A 12,398-nucleotide genomic window follows, 5' to 3' on the forward strand; every position below is an offset into this window, starting at 1 on the left:
GCGCCAACCTACATATACAGGCCCGTGTCCTATACCTACCTCTTTCTCTCTCGCGCATAGCGAGCCCGATTAGAAAGAAAGAGAGAGAGGGAGATAGCTCGCGAGTAAAGTGCCAGCAGTGCGCGCGCGCGAGAGAGAAGTGAAGCCGTGGCTTGCGTGTGTGTTTCGGACACAGTAGAGCAGCGACGAGTACAGAGAGAGAGAGAGAGAGAGAGAGTCGCGCGTCGTCCCTTGAACCGCGAGGGAGACCTGCATCAAAGAGCGAGCGAGAGAGCGTGAGCGCAGAGTTATAGCCTGCAGCAGTGTGAATCAACGAGCGACGAGAGAGAGAGTGAGCTGGTCGCCCGGCGTCCTCCTCTCCTCGAGCAAGAGCATCCGCGAGCGCCGGAAGTGTCTCTCCGTGCAGCCGAGCGTGTACCACAGCACCACCAGACCAGAGAGAAGAGATATATTCGCCGAGATAGTAGACATCGCATACACTCACACACACCTATACGCTATCCACACTCGCACCGCGAAAGAGAAAGAGAGAGAGAGAGAGAGTCGAGTGCGCGAGTATATAGTATAGAGAGTCAGTGGGTTGTTCAGTCGGCTAGAGAAGGAGCGCGCCTCGTCGTGGAAGAAGAGTATCATCGTCAGTAGAGAGGTGCGGAGACGTAGAACCAAGCGAGAGAGAGAACGACGCCGCCGCTATGACGCAGCTACTGCCCATAAGGTTCCAGGAGCATCTCCAGGTGAGGAAGAACCCCACGCCCCTGCTCTTCGCGCGCGCGCGTGCGAGTGAGACGGAGAGAGATAGCTTGACAGTTAAATGCCACTTCCGATGTTGCCGCCGCCAAGGCTAGGAATCTCGGCGCCCGAGGGTTGAGAGATGATGACTCGTCGTCCCCATAGCTATACATCTTCCACTCCTCCAACTCCCCCGTACAGTCCTCCCGGTCGTATAGTCTCGTATACTATACTCTAGCGGCGAAAGAGAGACGGAGAGAGGAAATCGATTCTCTCTCTCTTTCTCGCATGCCGTCGATGAGACAGCCACGTCTGCTGTACGCGGGCCGATGGCTGGCTGGCTCCGGTCGCCGCCGCACGCATCGCACACGCCGCGCACGGTACGCCCCTCGTTTCCGCCCTCGACGATTGTCGCCTCTGCAACGGCGATACTGATACGAGACGGAGAGCGACAGAGAGAGAGCGAGACAGAGATGCCCCTTTGATTTCTCTTCCTATATGCTCTCTCTTTTTTTATTATTTATTTCGGAGCAGCTCGCCGCCCCTCCTCGAGAGATGCTCGCCACTGTTTGGCAAGTGTCAATGCCCAGCCACTTGACCATGATTAAGACTCACTCAACGGATCCTTTTTACTGCGAGCTGCTTGTGTCATGGGTTCGCTGCAGCTGAGCTGCTCGGACCAGCCTGGGCTTGTTATACCTGCTGTCGCTGCTGAGCGATTGCCCAAGATTTTGCAATGACTTGGCCTGACTCTGGCTCTGCTGCAATGTTCTGCTTTGTTTTTTCTTTGGCCTTTTCAACATGCCTCATTGTTGATAGCTGAGAAAACCACGAGCTTCATTAATCAGAGTTCATTTTGATCCAGAATGAATGAATGAATTTCCCCTTTTTTGCAGCCTGCAATATGTTTGAGCACAAAAATAGATTTTAAATATTCAGAGATATGGATCTGCAGAGGTGATTTCGAGTCTAGGTTAGTGTTATTATTCTCTGTGTGCGTCAGTGGATTGTTCAATGTACACAATGGGGCCAGAGCTTTTCAGTCATTCATAAGAGTAAACATTCCAGAGCCTGTTTATTTCTCAAATTGAATTTTACGCCGTGATCCATAGCTAGAACTTTCAAGTTCAAAATGTTGTTTTCTTCCCTGAGCAAAATGTATTTATGCTTTCAAGCAGCCAAGAGTTCTCATTACTTTTTCTTTCTTTCTCTGTGCCAAAAATAGCTCACCGCAGTGGGGATCAATGCCAACAATGTCAGCTTCAACACAGTCACCATGGAGTCGGACAAGTTCATCTGTGTCCGTGAAAAGGTGGGTGACACCGCACAGGTGGTTATCATCGACATGAATGACTCCGCCAACCCCATCAGGAGGCCCATATCTGCAGATTCAGCCATCATGAATCCTGCCAGCAAAGTCATTGCTCTCAAAGGTAAACACTACATACAACTATTTGTATTACAATCACCTGAAGCTATTACTAAAATTTGAAAAATTTTATGCAGCCCACAGAGCTTAAAGTGGTTTAATAAATTTCACAGAAAATATATTTATTGTATTAATGTATAAGTGCTATATATAGCTGCTCATAATTTGATTTTAATAACAGCTTCTGTAATGCATTATTTTCATCTGCTCTTTGCACAAGTTATAAGTAATCTTAACTCTACAGTGACATCATCACTGAGCTAATTTTATACTTTTTGATATTAAGCCACAATGATTTTTTGTTTTTTCAAATAAATTTCTCAGAGTAACTACAAAACTAAAACAACAAACTTTCAGTTTGAAAATATATCACTGATGACTCATTAGCATATGACCTTGATTCAAAAGATTTTCTAATATGATTTTTTATTACAGTATAGTGCAACATATGAGTAGTATATTTGTATAAAGTTTTAAACAAAAATTAAACAATGCTTTGCATTACAAAATTACTGTTCAATGTCAAAATTAATTGTAAAAAGCAAAACGGCAAATAGCTTTTATATTGGAGCAAACAGTACAGTACTGAAATAATAGCTACTAATGCTTATGTCAATAGATGAAAAGTTTTAATTCCTGATATACTGATTCACGTGACAGTTGTTAAAGTAGTGTTAAAGTAGCACAGTTGTTGGAGTATGAAGTTTTGTAAAATGGAAGGTGAATCAAACTTTGCATATTTGAAACAAAATTCCCCTCTTTAGTATTGTAGGGATTCATGTATTGACTTGCATATCAGTTGTTGAATTTAGCAGCATTAAATAGAGCTTATGTAAATTGGCTTCTGCACAGAAAAATCATTATGAAAGTAAATCGTAATATCGCCGACTTTGTCCACAGCGCAAAAGACCCTGCAGATCTTCAACATCGAGATGAAGTCAAAGATGAAGGCGCACACGATGGCGGAGGACGTCGTATTCTGGAAGTGGATCTCCCTAAATACCCTGGCTCTCGTGACTGAAACCTCGGTTTATCATTGGTCGATGGAAGGTGATTCCCAGCCAAGCAAAGCTTTTGAGCGTCACTCTTCGCTCCAAGGTTGCCAGATCATCAATTACCGCACCGATGCCAAGCAATCCTGGCTCCTTCTGATCGGTATCTCGGCGCACAACAACCGTGTCGTCGGCGCCATGCAACTCTACTCGGTCGAGCGCAAGTGCTCCCAGCCGATCGAGGGTCATGCTGCCTCGTTTGCCCAGTTCAAGATGGAGGGCAATGCCGAGCCCAGCAATTTGTTCTGCTTCGCCGTCAGGACCGTCCAGGGTGCCAAGCTGCACATCATCGAAGTTGGCACGCCACCGGTCAAGAACCAGCCCTTCCCCAAGAAGGCAGTCGACGTATTTTTCCCGCCCGAGGCCGGCAACGATTTTCCGGTCGCTATGCAGGTCAGTGTTCGTGAAAATTGCCTAGTGAAATCATGATGAGAGTCGAGAAAGTTTTTTGACTCTTTAATAATTCAGAGCGTCACATACGTATCATGTGGGCCTGTGCCGACTCTGCTTTTTTATCTAAGAGAAGAATTTGATAAGACGCGTGATTGGCTCATGTCCACATGCTTGTGTTTTTTTGGAACTGTTAATGGTCTCGTATCGCGCGCCTATCACTAATTGATTTAAATTGTCAGCGAGTTGACATTTCTACGTCAGAATTTTTTAATGGTCCTATCTTTCCCAGGAGAAAAATCTTTGTTAGCAGGGGTGTAATGATATTGCAATTTTTTTTCTAACTTATTGATTACTTTAGAAAATTTATTTTAATCACCTTCACTTACTCATACGTGTCAACTCTTTAAACAGGTGAGCTCAAAGTACGACGTGATCTACCTGATCACCAAATACGGCTACATCCACATGTACGACATTGAATCAGCGACATGCATCTTTATGAACCGCATTTCTGGCGAGACGATTTTCGTGACCGCATCCCACGAGTCATCGGGTGGTATAATTGGAGTGAACCGCAAGGGTCAGGTGCTCTCGGTCTCCGTAGACGAAGAAAACATCATACCTTACATCAACGGTGTACTGCAAAATCCAGAGCTAGCGTTGCGCATGGCTGTACGTAACAACCTCTCCGGCGCCGAGGACCTCTTCGTGCGCAAGTTCAATATGCTCTTCCAGAATGGACAGTACGCTGAGGCTGCTAAAGTCGCCGCAAATGCGCCCAAAGGTAGTCAAACGATATTTATTTCCCTTATTATTTCATTTTGTAATGATGACAATAAACATACTTATTCAAAGCTACTTTTCTATCTTATTCTCTTAAATTTCATGTATTATCTTCAGGTATCCTACGTACTCCTGGAACAATCCAGAAGTTCCAGCAGGTGCCGACGACACAGGGTCAAACATCGCCTCTTCTCCAATACTTCGGTATCCTTCTCGACCAGGGTCAGCTGAACAAATACGAGTCACTTGAATTGTGCCGTCCGGTACTCGTACAGGGCCGCAAGCAGCTGCTTGAGAAATGGCTGAAGGAGGACAAGCTTGAGTGCAGTGAAGAGCTGGGCGACCTTGTCAAGCAGGTCGATCCAACCCTCGCACTGAGCGTCTACCTCAGAGCCAACGTTCCCAACAAAGTGATACAGTGCTTCGCCGAGACCGGTCAGTTCCAGAAGATCGTGCTCTATGCGAAGAAGGTTTCCTACACGCCTGACTACATATTCTTGCTGCGCAACGTCATGAGAATCAATCCGGATCAGGGTGTGCTGTTCGCACAGATGCTCGTCCAGGACGATGAGCCACTCGCTGATATTAATCAAATTGTCGATATCTTTATGGAACAGAACATGGTACAGCAGTGCACGGCGTTCTTGCTCGATGCTCTCAAAAACAACAGACCCAGTGAAGGAGCTCTCCAAACAAGATTGCTCGAGATGAACCTCATGTCCGCTCCTCAGGTAATTAAGTCTGACTGTTACGAAATATTTTTATTTAAGTACGCATTAAACGATGACTGAGTTATACAATGAATCATGAATGGATGTTAATGAATGCTGAGAATCATGATTAGAATGCAGAATAAGCTGTTTTGCATAAGTTTGATTTCGAAACTACTCCTCTCGAGTATACTTTCTAAAACAAACAGAAATATTTTTTTAAACTTACCTCAATGAAATAAAGCAAATGTAACAGATTGAAAATATTTTTTTTAGGTGGCTGATGCGATCCTTGGTAACCAAATGTTCACGCACTACGATCGTGCGCACGTCGCCCAGCTCTGTGAGAAGGCCGGTCTTCTGCAACGTGCTCTTGAGCACTACACCGATCTCTACGACATCAAACGTGCCGTGGTCCACACACACCTGCTGTCTCCGGATTGGCTGGTTGGTTTCTTCGGTACGCTGTCTGTCGAAGACTCGCTTGAGTGTCTCAAGGCTATGCTCACCGCCAACATGCGCCAGAATCTTCAAATTTGCGTGCAGATCGCTACTAAATACCATGAACAGCTCACTACCAAGGCCCTTATCGACCTTTTCGAGAGCTTTAAATCCTACGAGGGTCTCTTTTACTTCCTTGGTTCCATTGTCAACTTCAGTCAAGACCAGGAAGTACACTTCAAGTACATCCAAGCTGCCTGCAAGACTGGCCAGATTAAGGAGGTCGAACGCATCTGTCGCGAAAGCAACTGTTACAGCCCAGAGCGCGTCAAGAACTTTTTGAAGGAAGCTAAGTTGTCTGACCAGTTACCGCTGATCATTGTCTGCGATCGATTTGATTTTGTTCACGATCTCGTACTTTACCTCTACCGCAACAATCTTCAGAAGTACATCGAGATCTACGTGCAAAAGGTCAACCCATCGCGTTTACCTGTCGTTATCGGTGGTCTGCTTGATGTCGATTGCTCCGAAGACATCATCAAGAACCTGATCCTCGTAGTGCGTGGACAGTTCTCTACCGACGAGCTCGTAGAAGAAGTCGAGAAGCGCAACCGCTTGAAGCTTTTACTTCCCTGGTTAGAGTCTCGAGTCCATGAAGGATGCGTTGAGCCAGCCACCCATAACGCCCTCGCCAAGATCTACATCGACAGCAATAACAATCCTGAGCGTTTCCTTAAAGAAAACCAATTCTACGATAGCCGTGTCGTTGGAAAGTACTGCGAAAAGCGCGACCCGCATCTAGCTTGCATCGCTTATGAACGTGGACAGTGCGACCGTGAGCTTATCAGCGTTTGCAATGAGAACAGCTTGTTCAAGAGCGAAGCCAGATACTTGGTGCGCAGACGTGACCCCGACCTCTGGGCTGAAGTACTCCAGGAGAGCAACCCCTATAAGAGGCCACTGATCGATCAAGTTGTGCAGACCGCTCTGTCGGAGACTCAAGATCCTGAGGATATCTCCGTGACTGTGAGAGCCTTTATGACGGCCGATCTGCCGAATGAGCTTATCGAGCTGCTGGAAAAGATCGTACTCGACAGCAGCGTCTTTAGTGACCATCGCAACTTACAGAATCTCTTGATTTTGACGGCTATCAAGGCTGATAGGACCAGGGTTATGGAATACATTAATCGTCTCGATAATTACGATGCTCCTGACATTGCTAACATCGCTATCAACAACGAGCTGTATGAGGAAGCATTCGCCATCTTCAAGAAATTCGACGTCAACACCTCGGCCATCCAGGTGCTGATCGAGCAGGTCAACAACTTAGACAGAGCTTACGAGTTTGCTGAAAGATGCAACGAGCCTGCCGTCTGGTCTCAACTTGGTAAGTTAATGACTTTTTTTTATTCACATTAATATACTAAAATTAATCATTGTAATCTTACTCAACCGAATAGCCCGCGCTCAGCTGCAGCAAGGTATGGTGAAGGAGGCGATCGACAGCTTCATCAAGGCTGATGACCCCTCTGCCTACGTCGATGTCGTCGAGACAGCTCATCGCACCTCTCACTGGGAAGATCTAGTGCGCTATTTGCAGATGGCCCGCAAGAAGGCGCGTGAATCCTTTATCGAATCTGAGCTCATCTATGCTTACGCCCGGACAAACCGCCTGGCCGATCTTGAGGAATTTATTTCTGGTCCGAACCATGCCGACATACAGAAGATTGGAGACCGCTGCTTCGACGACAAGATGTACGATGCTGCAAAGCTTCTCTACAACAACGTTTCGAACTTTGCTAGATTGGCCATCACCCTGGTGCACTTAAAGGAATTCCAGGGAGCGGTGGACAGCGCGCGCAAAGCCAACTCGACGCGCACCTGGAAGGAGGTCTGCTTCGCTTGCGTCGACAGCGGCGAGTTCAGGCTCGCTCAGATGTGTGGTCTCCACATTGTCGTGCACGCTGATGAATTGGAGGATCTCATTAACTATTATCAAGATAGGGGACACTTTGAAGAGCTTATCAATCTGCTGGAGGCTGCTCTTGGTCTCGAGAGGGCTCACATGGGAATGTTCACTGAACTGGCTATTCTGTACAGCAAGTACAAGCCACAGAGAATGAGGGAACATCTGGAACTCTTCTGGTCTCGCGTTAATATTCCAAAGGTAAACGGAAATAACTTTCTTACTATAAAAAAATGATAATTTAAGTTCGAACTGAATATTCAATACTGAATAATTTTCATTCTGACAGGTACTGCGCGCTGCAGAGTCCGCTCACCTGTGGGCCGAGCTGGTCTTCTTGTACGACAAGTACGAGGAATACGATAACGCGGTGCTTGCAATGATGCAACATCCAACAGAAGCATGGCGTGAAGGTCACTTCAAAGACGTTATCACAAAGGTCGCGAACGTAGAGCTCTACTACAAGGCAATTCAGTTCTATGTAGAGTACAAGCCACTACTGCTCAATGACATCTTGCTGGTTCTGGCACCGCGCATGGACCACACTAGGTCTGTTGCCTACTTCACTCGCACCAACCACTTGCAGCTGGTTAAGCCCTACCTGAGATCAGTACAAGCACTAAACAACAAGGCAATCAACGAGGCTCTAAATGGTTTACTGATCGACGAGGAGGACTACCAGGGTCTTAGGACCTCGATTGATGCCTTCGACAACTTCGACAACATTGCGCTGGCGCAACAGTTGGAGAAGCACGAACTCATCGAGTTCAGGAGAATCGCCGCCTACCTGTACAAGGGTAACAACAGGTGGAAGCAGTCCGTCGAGCTGTGTAAAAAGGATAGGCTTTTCAGGTTAGTTGATATTTTATTTAAAAGCATAAATGGTAACGTAAACTTGCATACCAATAATTGTGTTCATTTCAGAGATGCAATGGAGTACGCAGCTGAATCTCGCAACCACGAAGTAGCCGAAGAATTGTTAGAATGGTTCCTTGAAAGAGGGTCCAAGGACTGTTTTGCGGCTTGTCTGTTCCACTGCTATGATTTGCTTCATCCAGACGTTATTTTGGAGCTCGCGTGGAGACACCAAATCATGCACTTCGCAATGCCTTATCTTATTCAAGTATCTCGCGAATATATTACAAAGGTAAACATCTTTCATGATCTTTCATATCTGTTAAAATAAATTGAGTCATTAATATAAACGTTGTTTCAATTTTTAGGTCGACAAATTAGAGGAAGCTGAAAGTCGTCGCATCGAGGAGACTGATCACCAAGAACACAAATCCATGATCATGCGTGAGTAGAGTTTACCCTTAAATTTTAGGGTTTAAACAAAGAACTAAAGACTAAAGAAAACACGATTCATTACAGCCGAGCCCCAGCTGATGTTGACAGCCGGACCCGGCATGATTGCACCGGGCTACGCGCCTGCAGGTGTCTACGCTCCACCGGCACAAGGCGTCTATGGAGCACCACCTGCTGCCGCGGCTTATCAGACGTATGGTATGTGAGGTGCCACTCCGCCACTCTACGGCGCCATGTAAGATCAGCCAGCAGCAGCACCGTTCGCGAAGACGACGACGATAACGACGACTTTTCTATTCTAACATTCAAGGAGAGAAAGAAACATTAATTAAGAAAATAGGGGAGATATAAGGAGTTGAGAGAAAGAGATTCCGCGGTTTTAGCTCACATGGGACATAATATCTATCGCTGAAACTAGAGCTTGACGGGGAGAATGAAACTGAGAGAAAGAGAAATGAGTATCGGTCACTAGTTGACAGACGTCTTTACGCTTAGATTCTTCTTATTGTTAAAAACTGACGATAGATAAAAGTAATACAGAACCGAAAAATAAGGATGATAAAAAATGGCAATTTAATTCATTGTACCAAATACCAATTATATTGCAAATTTGTAGATAAAATACGAAAACGGTTAAAAAATATGGATAAATAAATAACGATTCGACTCTTGACGACGCTGGACTTCAACCACACCATGGACGTAGTCAAGTTGAGAGAGTGAAAAGTAAAATATCTGTAAGTAATGTTCCAACGCGTTATTATTATTCTATCACGTGAAATTTATTAAGAGAGAGGTGAATTTTTTGGTGTTCTCTTTGCCTGCTGCGCTGTGCAAAAGTGCAAGACATAGAACGTGAAAAAAAATGATTAAAAAAACAACAATTGTATAAAAGAATGTAATCGAGTATGCGTAGTTCCGCTTGCAAAGCTGCTCCCTCAAAAGAGAATATTTGCGAAGCTCGACCCTATATAAAAAAAAATGAAATACTCCGTGTCATCTCTTGTATAACGAGTCGCGTACACGATGCCGACGCTTGTTACGAGGTAATTTGTAACGTGTAGTCTCGTCCAATTTATAATTATTATTATTATTATTATTATATTACTTTTATTATTATTAATATTATTATTGTTCTTTTTCAACCGTCTTGTCGATTTTTAAATTATTTATATGGAAAATATGAATCGAGGAGCGCGAATCGCGAACGTTGCTTATGTTAATCACAGCTTGCAAATGAAAGCGTTCATTAGTAACTTGCTTGTAAACAATTTAGTCCCTCGTTTTCTTCTTTTTTTTTAATAATATCCAAGCGTATTTTTTGTCGTACTCTTTTTGAAAAGAAATCTTGTATCTATGTTTTTGTAAGACCGGCCTTGCACATCTGTGCAATGTAAACCTCGTCGCCCCCTTTCTTTGCCTTAAATATGAACATCGACTATTTGCCAATAGATTTGAGCCTGGAGGATTATAGAATCGCAAACTAGGCAATGGGACTCTCAAAATAAATCATAATGTCACATCAGTACCCACGCTCATATTAATTACATACCACACAATTTATACATGTTATAATGCAAGTCGAGTTTATTTGGCACCTTAACAAAGTTAATAAAAACCTAGCCAGTAAGACAAAGACTAAGTAACTGAGATAAATGAGTAATCGTACTACGAATTTCAGACATTCCCTTCATCGAAATTTAATAGTGAGAATAATGAGAAAAATTCAGTAAATAGGAAAAAATTGAGTGGCACGGGACTACGCGAATGAAATGTATTAGTTTCCCTCCTGGAGCGAAGGAAACACCTGCTGTTTTAAAATCGTTCGCTCCATCCGTTGTTGTTGTATCGATATCACGATTATTTGAATATATATTATGAATTATTATTATTATTATAATAATAATTATTATTGCGTCGGATGTTGGAAATAATAAAAGAACAATATAAAGAGCGAACGAGCGAGAGAACGATAGAGCGAGTGATAAAAATAATGCAGAGAAAAGGAGCAAAACGATTAATAATTATATATTATAAATACATGATTATGTTATTATATATATTATACTGGTAATTGATATAACATGTAATTAGTAGGTATACATAATATAATGGTATGAAAATAATGAACCGTATTAACGTAATATGGAAAAAAAAATAAAGAATGTGAAAAAAAAATTGAAATGACTTGGATATGTGCGTTGAATGGACTGAGCAAGCAAATGGGTTTAAAGAACATGGAATGTGCTTTGTTGTTTTTGCTGTTGAATGTATAATGGATGTGCCGAATGCTATATACATAGTGTGAAATAAAATCGAAGCCTGTTTCATGAAATCAACACAGTTTTCCACTAAAGTTCGGGTATATGAAGATTTTTAAACTTCTTGACAGAACGTTCAGCTGGACGTACACATAATTCCTTTCCAAAAACTTCAATGTGTACGTTTTCGTCTAAATGTACATGAAAAACACAGGAGACTTTAGGTATTGCTGAAACAAAAAGAAAAACGATCAATAATTTAGAAATTGTAAGCAATGCATTAACTAACTTACTTCGTATCACGTCATCTTCACTCAAAAGTCTGAAAGTGTTTTTTGTATCTTGTATGATGAGTCCCTTGATTCCAACAGTACTCGGACACTTTGAGCGTGTTATAGTTACTTTTGCTCCATGGTAATCAGCTTTCATCAAACGTTGACTGATATTTTCCCAATGAGGATTTGTTGAGTTAGTAGGTAGACTTGTAAAATCTTCTATACCGAGCATGTGGTGCATATATTCAAGCCATAAGGAATTTAATGGTAACATATCTGCATAGCGCAGACTTTTTTTCCCAAATTTGTTCAGTCCAAGAAGGATACTTTTCCTTATTGTTAAGAATGGTGACTTTTGAGGCTTCTTTTTAGCAACTTTATTTTTGTGTTTGTTGAATGTGAACGACTATGACAGAGATGATATATTAATTTCCATGACAAGACAGTTCTTAATAAATTTAAAATTTTGGCTTACTTTTTTGAGTTCATCATCAATGCCCTTGATGTCGCAAGAAGGCAGCACATTTTTCAAGAAATTGAGGAGATACTGCTCTCGTTGTTCATAAGTAGTAATTCGACTAGTGACTGTCACTGGTAGTGGTAAACATACATTTTCTGTAAAGTAATTTGCAAATTATTAGTTATCAATGCAAGACTATTAAAATATATTTAATTTGTTGAAAAATGTGTAACTCAATAAGTGAAGTATCTCAACTATATATGAATCAACGAAAAAACTACTTTTGAAGAAATATATTGTATGTGTATCAGAAAAAAAGATCTAATTTATTGGCATATTATTTTCTTGTGTAGTCAACTTGTTTATTTTTAGCAATGAGAATGAGAAAATTATAGATTTTTTTTCAGTAAAAATAAACATAACATATGAATGTAAAATAGTAAGGTAACATAAACCAATAAAAATAATTTATAAAGCTTCATCTAATTATTTAACTATATCAGCTTTATTAGTTTATCTAGAGTAGATTGCAGCTTTTGTCACTTAGTCGTAGCGTTATGACAAACAAAAATTCATAAAAAACACGTTATA

At 42.5% G+C, this 12,398-nt stretch overlaps 3 protein-coding genes across 4 annotated transcripts in view; 1 reads left to right on the forward strand and 2 right to left on the reverse strand.

The window, feature by feature from the left end:
• Window positions 1-1,038, reverse strand: part of LOC100122880 (mesoderm induction early response protein 1) — a 13,721-nt gene extending 12,683 nt beyond the window's left edge. The window contains exon 1 of the mRNA XM_031932263.2: window positions 1,034-1,038. The gene's annotated coding sequence lies outside the window, so the exon portion shown is untranslated. The remainder of the gene's footprint in view (window positions 1-1,033) is intronic.
• On the forward strand, window positions 213-10,989 carry LOC100114717 (clathrin heavy chain). Its single transcript, XM_001607945.5, has 11 exons — window positions 213-734; window positions 1,955-2,162; window positions 3,059-3,603; window positions 4,015-4,387; window positions 4,504-5,117; window positions 5,373-6,924; window positions 6,998-7,704; window positions 7,793-8,355; window positions 8,428-8,650; window positions 8,727-8,802; window positions 8,878-10,989. The coding sequence occupies exons 1-11, from the start codon at window positions 693-695 to the stop codon at window positions 9,015-9,017; spliced, it is 5,043 nt and encodes a 1,680-aa protein (XP_001607995.1). The 5' UTR covers window positions 213-692; the 3' UTR covers window positions 9,018-10,989.
• LOC100122856 (ribonuclease P protein subunit p29) overlaps window positions 10,144-12,398 on the reverse strand; it is a 2,831-nt gene continuing 576 nt past the window's right edge. Inside the window, exons 2-4 of one of the 2 annotated variants that reach the window (XM_001606412.6) lie at window positions 11,823-11,962; window positions 11,366-11,753; window positions 10,144-11,302 (exon numbers count right to left, since the gene is read on the reverse strand). In XM_001606412.6, coding sequence (XP_001606462.2) covers window positions 11,163-11,302; window positions 11,366-11,753; window positions 11,823-11,962 — 668 coding nt within the window. In that variant the 3' untranslated portion in view covers window positions 10,144-11,162. Of the gene's footprint in view, window positions 11,754-11,822; window positions 11,963-12,398 lie in introns of both variants that reach the window. The other variant, XM_031932280.2, reaches the window with a different exon arrangement.

Source organism: Nasonia vitripennis, chromosome 5, assembly GCF_009193385.2.
Source record: "Nasonia vitripennis strain AsymCx chromosome 5, Nvit_psr_1.1, whole genome shotgun sequence".
In the NCBI taxonomy this organism is placed as follows: Eukaryota; Metazoa; Arthropoda; class Insecta; order Hymenoptera; family Pteromalidae; genus Nasonia; species Nasonia vitripennis.